This window comes from Monopterus albus, unplaced genomic scaffold (assembly GCF_001952655.1).
Source record: "Monopterus albus unplaced genomic scaffold, M_albus_1.0 scaffold38.1, whole genome shotgun sequence".
Classification (NCBI taxonomy): Eukaryota; Metazoa; Chordata; class Actinopteri; order Synbranchiformes; family Synbranchidae; genus Monopterus; species Monopterus albus.
The window spans coordinates 2,453,808-2,473,247 of record NW_018127918.1 but is presented as its reverse complement, the minus strand read 5'-3'; the positions used below and the strand labels follow the sequence as shown (position 1 = coordinate 2,473,247).

Genomic DNA, 19,440 nt, shown 5'->3' with positions numbered 1-19,440 from the left:
ATGCTGGACTTGGGGTGAAACCCGCCATGCATTGTAATATATATATGTTGTTTTTTTTTACTCTTCATATCGTTTATCAAAAAACAAAAAAAAAGAAGCAAAAGTCATTCTTCAGCATCCTGCGGCTGATGAGTGAGTTTGCTTTGATTTTAAATGTCATACAGCCTGGACATGATTTTACTCAGCCCGAAACCTTACTTGCACCTGAGCCTCCTGTAGTGAGGCAGCTCCATTATCAGGTTTGGTTGCACCTAGTTATTGGCTGGTTGACTGGAATACCAGAGGCTGTAATGCACATCCTTTACCTAATCATTCAATTCATGAGTCAGAAAAACTATAAAGGGCATGGGGGCTGGTCAGAGGACACAGCATACAAACCAATCCATCTTCCAACAGACCAAGGAAATCTTTTCAGGTCTCTACTCTGGCCTTTACCAGTCCCCCCTTAAAACACAGAAAGAAGTGAGAAATGGAAACTCACACCCTGTGTTGTGTATCTTTCTTTCTGTTATCTTCTGTCTGTTTATACAGAGTACACTTTGTTTTCCTAGGGTTTTTGTATGGCCACATCACCAATACACTGAACATGAACAATTATGCTCAACATTTTTCTGTCCTAATGTATTTAAATAGAACATTCCTGTACCAGCATGAGTGTGAAACGGAAAGCCTCAGCGGCCCTGAGACCCTTCAGACAACAGCATGGCATCACTGTGTAACCCTTGGTGTTTGGTGTTGGTGTTGATCTTGTCAGGGATCAAGGAGCAGCTCACCAAGGTGTTGCTGACTCATTAGAGGCAAGAGGATCTTACCAAACTGCACAGATCTATACAAATGAGACTTTTCAGAGAAACTGCAGTCTCTATAGCAGGAGTACAGGGTGGGAATGGGATTTGACCTTGATGAATGACGGTTTCACAACAAAGCTATGGTGCAAAGCACAATGAATCCTTGAACAGTGTGATTTTCTAGGCTTTCCCAACAGAATAAGGCTGGAGACAGCACATTACATTAAACATGCCTGTTGAAACATAACCACACATGAATGATTGGGTCACCTGCTAAGCATGTGGGCTCATGGGAGGTTCAGGAAGAAACTTTTTTCCATTTTATCATCAAAATGAGCAATACGCTTTCAAATACAGTATATCATTGTTCAAACAGCTTCACTTGCATATCACATGAAAATAGAGTACAAAACAATGCTTTACTAAAAAAGCAGCTTAACACCTTGTTTTAGCTTGAACACACCGCCTTCACAACTTTAAAATATGTATTCAGCACCCCCCACTGCTGCGGTTTCTCCACCAACACTGACACTCCCACTGCCCTCACATTTCTAATCACTGCTCCAATGTCTTTCCAACTGACTACACCAACACATTTCTTCCATTTCTATACCCAATTCCTATCTTATACATTTGGGAGTAGTTTGGAACTCACAGAACCAAATGTCAACATCTGTAGTGGTCAGTAATGGCTTGCATTTCCTTTGCACAACCCAAATCTTTCTATTACTGGCCGACATTCAAAGCAGTAAATTGAGACTCCAGCCTCCCCAAGGCTCTTTCTTCACAGACTGCCAAATTGAGAGCTACAGTATTTGAACTATACTAGCTTAGAAAGGCTTCAGAAGATGCAGCAAAGTCAAAGCAGAGTGACAGAATAGAGAGTGTGGATGAGTGGTAGAATAAATATGCTGATCAATATGGTAAACTACAAGCTTTCTGCTACTATTAGTACATGAGTAGCAGTAGTATGGGTGGAGGACAGCACCCACCGGTAGTACCAAAAAAAGACACTGTGGTAGGTACAGGAGCAAGCCAAAGCAGTACATAATGAAATAGCTACAGTAAAAGCACAACTGTGCTGAAGTAATTATTGTTGTCAGGAGCAGAAGAGGTCAGGTGACATTATTACACATCAACAAACTCCAGAGTGGGAGGAGGCTGGCGTTAAATGAATGAGCCATCCAAGTGTTGGCTTGAGTGCATACACTCAACTTACTGCTTACAGAGGATCACTGTTAGCGTCCCATTTTATTCAATCAACGCTGGTATTCTTTTAATCATGATCCTTTCCAAACTGTTTATAACCATTATAACCTTAATAAAGTATTTATTTTAACCCTAACCATAACCTTTCCAAACCAAATACTTTTTGTATCGAAACCTAACCAAACCTTAACCATATCAGTATCACATCATAAAGTACTTTTTTTTCCCCAACAACTAAGAGTGTTGGAAGGCACAGACAAATGACATCGGCTGCTGCCGTTCACCATCACCTTCATACACACCAATGCCATCTTCTGGTTTGGTGAATTATTACCTTACACACAAAATGCTTGTGCATGTTGGACATCAGCTGGCCATCTGCTTCTACTTCTTTGAGGTCGTCTTAGTTAGGACCTTTGTAAGAAACTTGAAAAAACTCGAATTGAGTATAACACTTAAAATAATACTGGGCTAATGTACAGTATATTCTTAGTATTTCCTTAATATTTGAAAATTATTTCTAGAGTTTCTACAGCTTCTTATTCTGTTCTAGTTATGTGACTACTGTTTACAGTTCACCTGCCATAACATCACTTTTTGATTTTCCCCACAGGTATCACTGCTCCATCTTACATTATTTTCAGTGGCCTACTTCACTCATGGTGCTGGTGCTTCTAATTAACAACTTCTCCTCTTTCACTGATAGGAAAACCCAGTTTTACCAGAGCCAGGTGATAACTGGCTTCATGGTACCAGTTATCCAGTAAGGCCAAGGTTACACTCAAGCTAGATAACCCAAAGAAAGCCAGAATAAGTTGAACTCGCTTCATGATACAGACCCTGATACAATCCTTCCTAACACTGTAATGAGGGTCTGACTTAGACAGAGATGAAGAATCTTGCTGCCTTTCTATACTAAATTATACACTAAATGTCTGGTGAAAGCTGGTAGATCGAACCATTTTCTTTGTTTTAATGCCAGTGCAGGAAATAGAAAACACCCCATAGGCACTGGGCTTGACACACACATTGATTTCTGCTGATGAGGCTGTTTTGCAGCAACCTCCCCTGTGTTATGTGTGCCTCTAATGGCAGAGCTTCAGAAATCCTTTGGCTGTTTTAATTTAAAACACATACACCATAATTACACAATTCACTAATCCTGCTCTCTTCAATGAAGAGGTTTACATAAGAGAAAATGAAAGTGCAACAGCACTGGTATGGTAATCCAGTTGCAGTTCTGGTTCATGAAAGAAAATGTTGTGGCAAAATGTTTTTCATCATCCTTGATACATTTTATGTACACATTTTTTATCTTTCTGTCTGTTTCCCCACAAACAGAATGTGAGGCGACATTCCTATTTCCACTTTGGCTCTCTATTCTGTAAATAATCCTCTGGTAGGTAACTAGGACTGTGTGAGGGTGATATTTCTTTGACTTAAAGTTGTTACACACACAAAAGTCCAAGAGCAGCCGGCCCACTCTCCTATAGAAAAAGCTAGTCATCGCAAATATTCGCTGTGAGGTAAAAATATATTTAAGAGGTTTAAAACTAACAAATAACTCAGAGACTTGCAGAGACATCATGAGTCACAACACCTAGAGAAAGATAAGAACCTGCAGGGGGTCAAACCTTTGAAACTCACAGCATCAGTTCTTGGAAATGGTGCAATGAGGTTGCCTGTGAGTTATTGTTTGGAGCACTGTGTGGGATTTTTATTCTGCTTCTCTCCTAAGTAAGATACAGATTTCTGCCTGATGGGATGAGAAAAAAATGCTAAATGAGTGGAGATGAGTGAAGAGCTGCAGACGTTTCCCATTCTGTGTTAATTTTAAGCATTTGTGAAAAGTAAGTACATTTTGTGCTTCACTCCAGTACAATTTACAGGTACGTTTCTTGTCTTTAATGATGTTCTTGAGGATTTACATTTCATACTATTTTAACCCTTTTTTGTTTGTTTGTTAAACTTCATTAAATATCTCATGATCTCCATTTTATCTTGAATAAACTGGAAAGTACATCTACAGTACAATCACACATTTGTGTAAATTGAACAATTACAAACCTACTTTTTGCCAAGTAAAATTACAAAGAAAGGTACTTGAAAAGAAAGGCTTTATATCATTTTATATTTCAATTTAAAATGTGACCCTGCACTGCCTGTTCGCCGGAACCAGAAAATTATCTTGTAGTTTTGTGAAAGTTCTTGAAAGTGTGAAGTTTTTTAACACCTTGTATGGAACACCAACTTTTTTTCCAGTGATATAAGGTATTGTTACAACTCCTCTTCATTTCCCTTCTCACCCAAAATGGAGGTATAAAGTAACACCATCAAGAACGCCCCGGCATGTATTGATAAAATTGGACTTACATGGAAAAGTGTAATTTTTTTGGCCTTTGAAGTTGCTACAGGCCCATGGTTCACTGAAAAGATGACTCAAGCACTGCTACTTTGCGGGGTTGCCAGAAGCAGATGAGTCATGGGTCTTTATGTAAACTTCTTTGTGATTATATTTTGATGAATCTTATTGGAGAGACAGCATGCATACTAAATGTGCTTTAAATGCTCAAAATGACAATTGAATGTCATGCAATAGTGTGAGAAATGCTTAATTCTGTAATTCTGTGCAACAAGTTTCACCTCATATTTCAACTGAAGCAGGGATTTTTGGCTGCTTGGGATTTTGAGTCTAACTTAATCTTACCAGTCATAATATACACCATTACTCTCAATTTCAGTCAAAGTGCATTTACTTTTACCTTCTAGAAAATACTGTCAATTTTCACCACTTGGAACTGAGAATAAGAGTAAACCCATCCCAAACTTTCCAAACTTTAGTACAGACCATAGGCCACAGACTTTGCTGAGGAAATGAATACTACTCAGAGGATGTCTCCAAATCTTTTTAGTGACCCTCTCTGACATTTCCTCCTTCACCACCACCATGAGGCCAACATTTGCATTTGCACACAAATTAATGAGCTTGCTTATGTTGCCCAGAAGATGAACAATTTACATTTTGTTCATTTCATGAGCTTCCCTCTCAACCAAAATATGAACAGTGCTACGATCACACACTTCTGTCACATTTCCACTACTGGAACTTGATTTAGTACTGCCTACTGAAGGGTGCCAAAATTAAGCTCCTGGAACACAGCTCCAGTGCACCAGTGTAAATAAACACAGAACCCGTGACCAGCTTTACTTGGTTTGACATGTTTTGATAATTTCCTACAATGAAAAAAAAACCCTTTCTATTTAGGGTCTTTTAAAATGTCATAGAGTAATACTATGGCAGCTATAAATCTTGTGCAGTTAATACCAACACAAAATGTATCTAAAACATATATTTTGCAGCTTCCTGCGAGCTAAATTTGTAACTCCACCAATTAGTAGCACAGCAGCAGTATATCAAGGTCAGTCACTGTATTTTTCTAAGAGGCAGATTCTGAAACATATTGTACAGCATATTCATGCCTCTTCGTCATATTTAAATTTAAGATACATTAAATTGCTGCGGAGATGTAATTTGAATGTGACTTTAGTATAGTGTGATTAGAGATTACATACATAATCCTTAAACCTGCAGTTATCTGGAGACCATCTGGCAAGATAAGACACCCCCACCCCAAGGAAATCAAATCCACTTAGCAGAGAATAAAAGAAACACAATACACCTACACAAGGAAATCCTCCTGCCAGGCTGATATTTTCCCAGGTGAGCTCAGCAAGTACTTTCAATTCAATACTCCATTCTGGGGCCAGACATTGTGGTCTGTGGCTTGCCTATAGCAGTCCTGTATTGTACTTCTCACTGAATTCATTCTCCAGCAGGAGCAGCAACTGAAAGACTGGAACGTTAAGATGTGGCTTCCAAGAGTCCAAAGAAGCAAGGCAGGCATCTATTATCGATCCAGCTGAGGTGGGATGCAAAAGCACTGAAAAAACTGGAGTGCAGCATCTTATCTGGGGGTAACATGAGGAACCCAGAAAGGTGAAAAGCCTGTTCGGCCAAATAAGAGAAGTAAGTGTTGGGCTCTGACCTACAAAAAAAGCTCCTCCGATCATAGCTGAGCGCACCGTTTGGTCCCTTGGAAAAAAAATCACAATGAAGGAGCTTATGTATACAGATTACAGAGTAGAAGAAAAGACAGAAGATCATTTCAAGAGTTTCTGCAGTGCATTGCTTTATAGCTTTACAGTGAAGCCCTGGCGTGACATGAGGTTCAGCCCCATTCGTTTTCTCTGGGACACAAGCAAATCACTTCACAAAGCAATGCAGGATTTCAGGCAACACAGATAAGGCCCATGAAGTGAACAAAGGATGAGGGGACAAAAATGATAAATTTATGCAGATGGGGTTGAAATTTGCCTGGAAGCGACATAATGAAAATGAAGTAGCTCTTTCGGAGATGGGTGAATGGTAAACGTTTGTGCATGAGAGAATTAAAGTTGCTGTCTCTGAAGTTCTTCTTTGGAAATCCCCTTATACTGTATATGACCCTTGCCTTCTAGATTATGAAGACAAAGAGAAGACCTTGATGGAATGTTACACAAATTGTCAGATAAAGCTGTGCGTTAACCACACAAAATCAGCAAAGACAGTTTGACAGTTTTTCAAAGAACATAGCTTTAATAAATTTAATCATATATTCTGTGAGCCAAGTTACTGGACAGTCTATGTATTTTGATAGAGCCCTAAATGGTTCTTAATAAAACTACATGGAAATATGAACATCAAGTTGTTAACTTACCCTTAACTTCAAATAGCAGTCAGAAGTAACAAATCAAAAGCTTTGAACTTCAGTTATCCTTTAATTCACACAGCACATTCACGCTTTACACCATAAAGACGAGAATCTAAAAGTCTAACACCAGTGAAGTGAGCTCTCTGTGGAGTGCCCACTCTATGAGCCTGTGGTTAAGTTAGTTAAGTTTTATCACTTGGTGTAGGCAGACACCAGGATTTAATTTCAGCAAATGGACTGAGTCTTTGGCCTCTCTGTAGGGGGGATGAAATACTTTGAGGTTTAAGCTGGTAAAAACAGGTGGATCTGGCATTTAAAAACTTGAAGCTTTTAAAAGCCCTTGTATCACCAGCAATATTTAAACACATTCCCTCAATGTGTGCATGCAGAGTGTGACAATCTAAAACCAAACAAATTGTCTACTCAATGATGACAACCCCAGACGCCAAATGAATCTGGCATTATCATTATATAATGTGCTTAGTGGGTTGAAGGGAGGGCAGTGTCAGAGTTTGTATCTGATGAAGCAGAATGCTCAATGACTCCTACTGAGAGACAGCACTAGTAATAAAAACCTATAACGTGAACTGGATGACAATCTGGCCCAGTTTGTTAGTGCTGGGTCAGTCACAGGGCAACATGGGACACTACAGTGAGTCATTACTATTGAATGACAACTTGCGTATTCAGCCTCTTAATAGGATTCTACTGTTCTGGACACCGCAGCACTGAAACCACTCTTTACATTGAACTGAGCATTATGAGGCTCAGGGGATGTTTTCAAGTGGGCTGATGCAGCTCTCTGTTTTGCAAAGATCTGAAAATGGCTTTTGGTCAGGGAGAGGTTTCATATTGCTCAACATATGCTTCTTTCTCTTCTGTGTTTGGAGGGGTTATCCCACTGGTCAGATACCAAAGGCATTCACATACTACCGCTAAACTGTTGCTAATTAGCTGCTACTTTGGACAATTATTCCTTACCTGAAACAGCTTCACTGTTGTCTTGGGAAAAAGCTTGTGCCTTTTATCACTACAGTATGCCAAGTGTTAGCACTGACTACCGGAGGTATTAATCTGTTGCTGACACACACATTTTGCTGTCTTTGTTGTTATAACTAACCTCTGGCTTGGTACAATATATGTGCAAGTCTTGCAATTATATTAATATATTATTCATTATTATTATTATTAATATTATTCTAGATATTTTAATGAACTACAAGGCACATCAGGGCAGAGCCCCAGAGTACATTGCAGAACTTCACTAAGCTTCAAGCTACCAAGCAAGAATCATAAGAAACAGTCTTGAGTGATGAGAAAAACAGGAGACCTGCAGAAGACGGTCTGAGTCCTGATGTCAACATCATGGGATACATCTCATGTTAATTATAAGATCATTCCCATGTCCTCAGTTGACCCAGAAGTCGTTCCGGTCAACTGAGGACATAGGACGTTCTAAGTCTCTTATTTTGGGTCTGAGGACGGAAGGTGGATAACATGTTTTCCTGAGTCCTTTTTCCTCATGATTTCCTCGCATCTTACGTGGGCAGGACACAAGCAAAAAGGCGCAAGTGAGAGATACTACGGGGGCCTATAAGAGACTTGGGATGTACCACTGGATGCATTTTTGGATTACACAAAGACAGAAAACACTGAGGCAGCCTAAATCCACCTGATTTTTGCTTGTCATTCACACAGTCACAAACCAATGGTGGTGTAGCTGGCCACTTGGAGTAACTTTGGGGTTGAACATCTTTCTCAAGGACATGTCGATATGTGGACCAGAAGAGCTGGGTAACAAACCCATAAGGTACCTCATAAGCCACAGCCAGAGCAACTTTATATAAAATCTAGTTTGGTTGATTTACTTTTTCAGATGGATCAAAGTGCATTGTTTTTGACTGTTCCCTACTCCGTCTGCAACTCTCCTCCCAAGCTGACAACTACTGTACAAGCAAACACTACCTGTGCTGAGGAGACAGCAGTAGTGCCAGAGCAAGACATCTCAGGGGAGACCTGTGTGTGCATATATTACCAGTTCATCCTTTCAGCCAACCCTGCACCAGTCCTGTCAACACATTTGGTTCTAAGGCTCTCGATCAAAAAAGGAAAGCACCTGCTCTGCCATGTGGGCCACGCTGGGTGTTTCACCTGGCCCCAGCAGGATCGTGGCCCTCTAAATCCACTACAAACAACCATTAATTGATGTGGCAGAAATCTGGATGTCTGATTGGGTTCGATTACCCCCATCCCTCACCCCCCCATTCGCAGGGGAGCTGGGACACATGGTGGGTGATGCATTTTTCTGTTTCAATTAAACCCAAGATGGAGTCACAGTGAGTCAGAACATGCTGCTGTTATGCAGATTAGCCAGCAGGTATTTAGCGAGGATTGAGATGTCCCTTTGTGATTTGGTTCATTAGGGAGAACACAGCCACACGCCCCCCCCCACACACACACACGCACACACACGCCACTCCATAGGAATCATGCAGATACTGGATCAAGTCCCACAAGAACAGCCAATTTGGGGCAGCACTGGTTCTTTTAAATCACAAACAACAGGAGGGAGAGAATTCCTTTATTTTATATTTCATGCAGCAAAAAGGGCAAAAGTTTCTAAAGCACCTTTTGAAAACCAATCAGATTCAAACTGAATCAGCTTTATCATTCAGATCACAGCGCCGCTTGTTACACCGCCAGGATGCCAAAATTACTTTACCTCAGCGTGTGACTCATATATGAGGTCAAGAACGATCAGCAAGACAAGTGTGTTAAACATAAGCTACAGTAAGCTGATAAGCAGAAATTAGAAATTTGTTAGAAATCCCATTTAATTATTTATATTCATATAAGCTTGTTCTACAAAACTGACACAATGTGTTGGAATGTATGGCGAGCTTTTCTGAAACAGTCTTGGGTCCAGCTGTCTTTCTGTAAACCTTTCAACACTGCAAATCATGGAAGCAATTATATCTGAAAGGAGAAATTCTTTCACAGTGTTGCACAACGTCAGCCTCTGATGTTTGCTGCATATTTCAGTTCTTATTTACAATCACATTTTTTAACTTCTTCAAGTAAGCGCATTTCAGGTAAGCAATGTTCTTCCACTTGTTAGTTTTACAAGCCTTGACACAAAATGAATATCCACCAAAATATTTTCAAATAATACATTTATTAAGCGGATTTCTCAGAATTATCAAGTTAGAGTTGTTCTCTTCAATCGAAAACAACACAAGCAAAGTCGTAGTGTCTATTATGGCTGCAAAACATACAAAATTCCAGCAGACACACACGTTATGGCTGCATCCAATTTTAGCCTATTGAGTTGATATGTACAAAGAATTCATCACTGGACGACCGTTATGTTTTGGCGCACAAGTCTGGAAAAGTGAAGTTGAAACTGACAGACAAACCTGATGATTACAGCTGATGTGTCCCAGGTTAAATTCATGATTTCTGTTTGGCCATGTTACACAACAGCACAACACAACAACAGCAAGCCTGAGCCAGAAATGCAATGTATATTACTTGTGGTGCTAAAGTGCTTCAGTGTTGAGGTTCGTATAGGTTTTAATAATGGAGCCTATGATGCATTTTTAAAGCACACTTGTGAGCTGCTGTAGTAGTATTTTGTTTTAATGCTTTATGCTTTGTTTGATGGCAGTAGCAGCAGTTTGGGAATATTTGAGATGTTGCATCAGACCCGAACAGCCACTTGTTATTTGATTACTTATTTTAGTGCCTGTCTAGCACTGGCAATTTCATGACAGGCTTTCCTGGAGCAAAGCCCAGGGGCTTGGAATTACAAAGGGCTTCTGAATGATATTAATAATAATAGGGAGTAGAATGTCATTAATCATGTGTAATGATGAACTGGTCAGTTTGTTGCCAATGGCCACATGTGTTGAAACTGACTGGTCAATTTGGTATCAGGGTGCTGTTACATTATGAGCTGGTCTGGCAACCTACCAAGTGGAAAAAATTGTATGCAGCCATGGTGGAATCCAGAATAAATGAAGAGTGCTCAAAAAGGCTCAAAAGGACAAAGAAAAGTGAGACCAAGAGCAACTTTAAAATATATCTGAGTTAAATGGATTGTTCAAAAAGGCTCAAACCAACTAAGCAGAGTCACGGAAATTGACTCAGAAACAACTGAAACAAGTTCATCCACAGCAGGTTCACCTGCAGTGCACCAACTAACTGCAGAGAAGCTGAAGACGACACTGAGGGCGCCTCAGCGGCTCTAAGCATGGGTCCCTTTCCATCCGGCATTGACTCAGATAAATGAAAGATTCCATTACTGCCACTGTTTGTATCTATTGGACCAAACTGGATCTGGAGACTTGTCAGAATACACATGCTCACCGTCTGCCTTGGTAAATCAGTGTTTAATCTTAATGCTTGTTATTCTGGCATGTGCATTTGGTGTGGTCTTTTGTACTGATGATGTTTACTGTTGTGCTGAACAGTTGGAGAGAGATGTTTGTGTTATTTGGGTGAGGCTTTACTTAGAGTAGCAGTTTCACTCTGTGCAGTGGTAAATCTGTTGCTTGTGGGTCGACAAACAGGCTAAGCCCAGGGGTTAGTTAAAGTTGTTGACAGGTTTAAATTGGCCCTGGGGGAGGGGTGACGATGGGGGATGTTAAGTTGACATCATAATTATCCTGCACCACTGATGACTCTTCAGGTGATTGTAAAATGATTAAGCTGATGCTCTGGCAGATGTTTATGTCTAATTGCCTTATTAGCAGGGAGGATGGAGAGAAGTTGTGATCTGATATATGCACGAACTTGCAATGTGCCTGATCCTCAAAACAAGTGAGTTAGTAACTGTGTAGGAACCTGACACAACAACCCAACACCTGTTGCCAATTACATTTAAACTAAACTCTTTTATGTGTCTTGGGCAGACTGGAGAGCCACGATTACTGGGAAAACCAGAATGTAAATGGGACCAAGAAGCATTAAATGTGGATCCAAACCAAAAGATACACCCTGCCCAGAGGTATCTGTCTTTCTGAGTTGCATATGTAATCTTTGAGACCTCTGTATGCTTCAGTCTAGGTCCTATGACTTGTCTTCAGATTGTGGCTAAAACATATAGCCATTCTGATCTCTGTGAAGAACTCGGTGTCATTGTTACATCTTTGTAAACTCTGCATGATGAACTGTACAGTACTAATAGTGCACACGTCTGGACAGGCACTCCTCAAAGGCATTCAGAGTATTGGCTGTAGATGCAAATAGTGAAAGAGAAGTCAAACCCTGTTTTAATTTTGCACCTTTGTACACCTGTTTTGAAGAGAAACTATTAGTACTACATTCATACAGAGAGATACTAAAATTAAGATATGTAATCTTGATCGTCATACACTTCATACTGGATCACTAAGGACATTTTTCAACTCTATGTTGCAATTGCCAAAAACAAAAAAGGAAACACCCTCAGAGTCATAACTCAGTGCAAAACCGAAGTCTCCCTGATCGAGGGATGCTTTCATACATTAGGAGAATGCATCACTTATTTCTTTTTCCCCACTGAGTGAAATCCCGGTTGCCGAGCAGAGGTCATAGAGCAACATCTTCAGCCCAACCTGCCTCTTGTGCTCTCTACCATCCCCCTCATGTCCATTTTTGGATTAGAGACAGCCTAAAACCCCCTGCATGGCGCTCTGCATGGATTAACTCTTAGAGAGGCTGCACTGCTGTCACACATTAACCTGCAATCACAGGTCTCTTGTGCAGACAACACTTGCAGCAGACCTTTAGAAGGGGTTGTTAGAGTCTGATACAAACATGCTGTGAAGTGTTTGCACTGTTGTTCTGCACATTGAGAGCAGCATGTTATTCACAGTGAACTACAGCCAGGCCAAGTTCAGTGGCAATCAAATGCTAAAACAGAGACTCCTTCACTGTTTCAGTGATTTATTAGACAGATCCTGAGGTTTGTAAAAATGATGAGCTCTCAGCACTGGTGCAGACTGCCATATTATCTGTCTGTGAAGATGTTTACCCAATATGCTCACACAATTGGAACTTGCCCGTCGCGCTAATAGCCTCTACAGTATGTGAATGAGCATTCAGGTGCAGTCAGACTCGGCTAAGCGCACAACTGTGACTAATTTAAAGCTTCACCAAGAAGCCATGAATCATTCAGCCCAGTGAGACTGAGACCGAGCACCCTGCAGACACTGGGAGTATGAAAAATGCACACATACGCCTGTTGACAGACAATCATTTGCTCCGATAAAATCACACACATCATCCCTTCTGCTGGAGAGCAGAGGAGGAGAAGGACGAGCGGGAGCTGTATTCTTTGCAACAGCAACAGTTGGCTGTCTGTCGACTAAGAGGCAAAGAGTTAGCTGCAGCACATAGACACAAATGGGGGCGCAACATGCATGCACTCACACACACACACACACATATATACAATAGGCAGTTGGGAATAGAAAGAGATGGACGAGGTAGCCAAGGGGAAGAAAAGGTGACAGATAAAGCCACAAAGCCACACTGCTAAAGGGATGCTTGGCAACCGGTGGCAAAAATGGAGATGCAGTAATAAGAGAAAGGGAGAGGGAGATGAAGAACTAAAAGGGATAGACACACTTGTAGATATGTGGGAAAACGCCATGATAAACAGCCGGATGGATGACAAGAAGGGAAATCATCACTCATCACTCACTGGAATCATCTGAGTCGTATCCCTCCACATCAGGCTCTTCATCCCTCTTGGTGGTCTGTAAGGAGGCGGAGGCTCCAGCACAAGCCCGGTCTAGGCTGTCCTCATTGGGGCGGTCACTTTCAGCAACAGCGGTGGCCGAGGTGGTGGCCGAGGAGGTGGAGAGGGCAGAGCGCAGGGGCCCTGCCTGGCCCACTTGGTGGGGCACAGCAGGCGGGAGGCCCCGCGGGTAACGGGGGAAGTAATCAGAGATCTGCTTGATGGGCTGGATTGGACCAGGGGACACGTCAATGGCCATGTGTTCCTGGATGCTGATGGTGGGTTTCTCGCCTTTGCGTTGTGTCATGCATGCAGTCCAGCCCGGAGCCTACTCCCAAAACCAAAAAACTGAGAAAAGAAACAAAAAGAAGATAAATAGACCCAACCCCCGTCTCCTCCGACTCCTCCTCTTGCTTCTCTGGAAGAGGTGATGGGTGACAAGGTCCAGGTGATCTGTGGATGTCACTACACTGATCTACACAAGGAGATCTGGAGGCTGCTGCTGTGTCTTCCAGTGCTGTCCTCAGACCCAGACCATACTGTCGGACAGCCTCACACACATTACTACCAACCCTCTCGTTCTCTCCTCTTCCTATACCCCCACACTGTGCCCACGTCTGCGCTGCCTATCAGAGAGAGAGAATGTGTGTATGAGGGAGAGGGAAGGGATTAGAGAGGAAGGAGGGAGGGATCAGCTGATGTCACTGCCTAGCAACCGAGCAGTAAACAGGAACCATCAGCCGAGGTGCTTAACTATGATATTAACCCCATCCATCTGTCTTTGGGAAGGAAGATCCAGCACAGAGCCAGACCCAAGCACATGTGAACGTGTCTGTCCTTGAGCACATGGGAGCGTGTCGATTAGCCATGAATCAATGTGATTCAAGTGTGATTCAGGATTAAACTGAATTTTTTTCTGAAAGTTTTTCTTTTTTGGCTACTTTTCTATTGCAAATATTCAAATTAAGGTACTGATTTTAGTTTAGTTCCTATACATTGGTGAACACATCCTGAGTCCCCATTGCACTTCTTTTTTTTTTAATCTGTGATATCAGTGATTTTGTAAAACTTGAAAAGGAGAAGGTGTAGAGGGTGCCAGTCAATCTCCCTTAGGGCCCAATACTCCACATTTCTGCTGCCTCTGTGGTGCCATCACCCCCTGATTTTACTTTTTTCTTCCCCTTAGATACTGTATTAAATAATACACATACCTTTATTCCTTCTTTCATTCATGCACAGACCTATTTCCACTTCCTCATATTATGCACCTTATGTTATCACACATTTCTTAATTGCGTACCATCTGCTCAATTTTGTGGGCGGCCATGGAAATATGTGATGCTGAATACTTTCACGCTTGTTTAATAAACATGTTTCCACATTTCACCATTGTGCACTGGTCGACTTGACACAGCGACTGTAAAAATGAAGTGTGACACTTTGATGTACTGTTAAAGCTGCACTAAGTCAAGTCAAATAGCCCAGTAACACTAATTTTCCTCAAGAGGTGTTACAACCAGTAAAGCATACAACTGTCTTTGTCCTGAGACCCTCAAATCAGATAAGGGAAAAACTCCTCCCAACACCCTTTAAAGAGAAATATGTAGAAGAAACCTCAGGAAGAGCAACAGATGAGGAATCCCTCTTCCAGGATGCACAGACATGCCATAGATGTTGTGTGTACAGAACAAATAAACATACATATTTACAGTATCAATCAGAATGACAAAATTGTACATTTTATGAAGAATATGACCTAGGAGGATGAGACAAGACCTCTTTGTACAATCACATCTGTCCTCTTATTGTACACCAGTGTTACTTGATCCACTAATCCTCCAACAGAATTTTACACAAAGAAACCAAAACAATTCAGTGACAGTTGACTGCAGGTAAAGCTATCCTCTGCTGCTACAGATGGACATGCAGCTTTAAACCCAAAATTATAATTGTAACTTATGTTCACATGTCAAAGCCGTTTTCCACCAAAAATCCTAGTGCGAGTAGCCTATCCCTGCAGACTTCCTATCACTTCTGCAGCAGCTCTGTCATCACTTCAACCATTCACAAGCAGAACATTTCTGCAGATGGTGCAGCACCCTCTTGTGTTGTTACCAACAAGTTACAGCATTGTAAAATTGAAATTCAGAAGCTAACAGGTGGTTTTAAGTTCCAGAAATTAATTTGACACATGATGAAGAACTTTGATGGAGTCTGACCTTCTGCAGGTGGTGACCTTTTCAGCTATTTGATATTCATTATCTATGCAACCTGTCTTCTGTTTAAGCAAAGTGGGAACAGAAAACATATCCTTTATGTGTGAAAAACCAGCAAAGGATGTTTTACATTACTGCCATGGAAGAAATTCCCAAAAATTTCTGACGCCTTTCTGAACAGGTGGCTTCATTTATGTTGTCCTCCTCTACATGACATGGTATCTCCACAGGAACAACATCACACTGCCCTTAAAAAAAAAAAGTACACTCCCTGTGGTGATTCCTTGGCCGTTTTGGCCATGGAGAGTCTAGAAAACCTAGCTTCTCCCAAAATTAATGATTTTGGGATTCAAAAGCTTCAATATAAAACACCTAAAATATAAATACACTGCCCTCTAAATATGCCACCCAGGGAGGATAATTTCCATTTTGAAGTTGCCATTATTTTTGCACATATTTTCTGGAAATACACACTGTCTGGTAACCATGTTTTCTGTGGGTAATGATGCACACCACAGGGTTTCATTCTAGGCACTGGAGGTACGGCGTCATTTCTCTGGAACGGTAGCAACTGAATGATAGAAATGGATGCCTGTACAGCTTTGTTAGAAATAATGAAGTGTTCAAAGTTATGGTCAGAAGCTGATATCCATGTCTATCTGTTCCATTGTGTTTGTCTGTTCATTGGAGTGATTGAATAGGTTTATTCATTCATCAATGGCATTGACAATACTGCAAATCTGTGTCCAGATGATTTTATAAATTGAATTTTATACAATAATTATAAGACAGGGATATGACTTACTGATAGACCTTCAGTGATGTTTTATTGTATGAGTATCTAGAGCAGTGGTTCTCAACCTTTATTGGCAGAATACCCCTTTAAGTCAAGTTGACCCCCCCAACACCTCAACCGCTTCCCATGCACACACACTGGATGTTTTCCATCATTTAAAAATAATTTGTTAGTATACAAGTGTCCAAAAAAAATGCAGTGGCAAAGCAGCACAATTACTATGTCATCATAACTTGGTTTCCTCCATATCCACCAAAGCTTTCCTCCTCTTGGCTGCCTGAAAACTGTTCAGACCTAAAGCAGTCTTTGTTATTCAGAGCAGAAGCACACATGCAGAAAAAAAAGTATAAACAATCTCTCCTAAATTGCATGCCATGTCTGGAGAAATCTGATTAATGGTTTCTTAACAAGTGCTTTCAAGGAGGCTCTGGCACTCCTGTCACCCAGGAATTTTGTATAAACAAGGGAGTCAAGGTTAAAAATGACCTTTTCAGATATGCTTGTTCATGATGGCTTGTCCTATTGCCTGAAAACCTTTCCTTAATTTTAGCTGCACATAGTTATGTAGAAATAAACAGAAACTGAACAATTTTTTCTCACACACCATATGTATTGAAATTTTGAAATGTTGATCTGGGCTTCATTGGCTAGGGGGACCATTCTGATTGGCTGTTGAGCTTAGCAAATGAATGCATGAGAAGGCAATGGTTTGGGAAAGCCCCTTCAGCCTGTCATTTAAGTTTATGATTTCACCAGTTTAGTTTGGTTTCTTCTTGTTTTTTTTGCCTCCACAACCAAAAGACCAAGGGAAGAGAACGGCAGTGCCATTTGCAACTTCTTATCAGACATGAGGCAGCTATAAACAGCAGCTGTTTTGAACAAGAGGTACTTATACTACTGCTTTACAGCTCTCATTCATTCTCTTTCTGAACGGCAAATACAGATACTACTACCTGCAGGTGGGGGACTCATTTCTCTCACACAGGCACAAAACGTACCTACAGCTTAGCGAAGACATAGGACATTCCAAGTCTCTTATATCAGGCCTGAGGACCGAGGACAGTCCTGGAGGAGCCATGACCAAGGAAACACGAGACCATCCTTCGCAGAGGTTTTTTGTGATGTGACACACCCCTTTTTCAGAAATCAGTTGGTGATTGGATGCTTCAGATGAAGAAACTGAGGAAAGGATGCTTCCTGTTGTTAATGACATGTTTCTTTGAGTCCTCTCTCCTCACATCTTTTCCTTGCGTGGGCAAGACTGACACAGGAAAAGATGCAAGTGAGGGATACGATGGTCCTTATAAGAGACATGAGACATCCTTTCCTCAGATCCTTCTTCTGAATCTGATCTATATGTCTGCCAAGCCTGCCCTCTGGTGGTGACAACAGAAAGATTCCGTTTCAGCTTTAGCATACACAGGGGAATGCTTTCCCCCTGCACAGCTGTGAATGTGCCTGTGCTCTGCAAGTCTAGGAATAATTTTAAAATAAATAAATAAATGAAATACTTAAATGTGGACAGAAGTGGCCTGTGATATCATTAGCCTAAGTAGCTTTGGTTTTCTAATGTCTATCTGCTTCTGGTGATGGGTTTAAAAAGTAACCTGAAGCTTGAACAGCAAATACTCCTCTTTTCAAGTCTGTAATCAATATTGTGTATTTACAGTACATATATACTTTATGCTGAACATTTTTTTCACTGAAACAAAGATGTGAATAGAATCAGTATCAATGTTGGAAATCTTCATTTTGAGTCTATAGACGCTGAATAAAACTCACACTAAGGACTGACCTGGTTCTGGCACATGCCACCTAACTGCCGTTTGATTCTGGCTGGCTTTTATTGTCATGCTCTCTCTCTCTCTGTCCCCATGTTTCCTGTCTGCATCTCTGCAACTGACTTTTAATTAAAAATATAATGTACTATCTTTGCAACACCCCCAGCTCCAGCTCTTTGACAACACAGCAACACTGGTAATATATTTGGCTTCTACACAAGCCTCTGGCTCAGTGACTTTTCCTGTTATTTATTTGGGAATTATGAACATTTCCATCAGGATGTGATTCTGAATATTAATCACCTCAGGCCTGCTGGCTTTAAACACACATTGCTGCTCCACCCAGATTTTAAAAATAACATTCCAACAACAACCAGTTGGGTTTCATCAGTCAGTCTTGATCCAGTGTAAGCAAACACTTGACAGATTACGACAGCATCTTAATGCTGCCTAGTTCCTCTCTGCCTTCTCCCACTGTATAAACACATGCCAACACACTGCTGGCACTGCTAAGTGGTTGATTTGTAGTTGGTTGTCTTTCTCTGGAATTACACTTAATTTTATACAGAATACCACCACTCAGCTCTGCTTGGACAATCTTCTACCACTTGCCTGGACAGACCTTGCTTGTACTTGATCTGGTTCATCAAAAGAATCACGTATACTGCTCAGTGTGTGTGATGTTCTTTCTGCCATAGTTTCTTTGATAGTTTTCCTACATAAATGTAACCAGCACAATGACAAGTGCCTCCAGAGCAGCAGCTCCATTTCAGCTGCAGACATTCATCATCTTTCCAGCTCTAGCTTCATCCTGTTTCAAAGGGGCTGACATGAGGGCAGACAAGTCTGCTTGGTGGTTTGGGGTCTCACGGGTCATTGTGACCTTTGTTTATCAAGAGCTGCAATGGTTAAGCCTGCTTGGTAATTCTGCCCAGCTGCCATGTGCCCTTTGTCTGCCAACACTGTGAAGAACTTTTCTTATTTCTTCCAACTATTGCAATGTATTTAAAGCCTCCTGACTTGACAGTTGTTGAAGAGATGCTAGTTTCAAGTAACTTAGTGCTCAAATGTAGTCAAATTCTAACTTCACAAGATAAGGCTGATGATATTCCATTGTTCTTGCTGTAAAAAGGCTATGGTGCTTGTGCATCCAAAGCTTCATTTGTGCCATAGCC

The 19,440-nt window shown here is 41.1% G+C and overlaps 2 protein-coding genes across 5 annotated transcripts in view; both read right to left on the bottom strand.

Annotated features, from left to right (window-relative positions):
* rad51d (RAD51 paralog D) overlaps positions 1-19,440 on the bottom strand; it is a 477,561-nt gene that overhangs the window by 409,342 nt on the left and 48,779 nt on the right. The gene's annotated exons all lie outside the window — the stretch shown is intronic.
* doc2b (double C2-like domains, beta) overlaps positions 1-19,440 on the bottom strand; it is a 116,874-nt gene that overhangs the window by 84,667 nt on the left and 12,767 nt on the right. The window contains exon 2 of one of the 2 annotated variants that reach the window (XM_020598604.1): positions 13,437-14,098. In XM_020598604.1, coding sequence (XP_020454260.1) covers positions 13,437-13,779 — 343 coding nt within the window. In that variant the 5' untranslated portion in view covers positions 13,780-14,098. Of the gene's footprint in view, positions 1-13,436; positions 14,346-19,440 lie in introns of those variants that run through there. The other variant, XM_020598605.1, reaches the window with a different exon arrangement.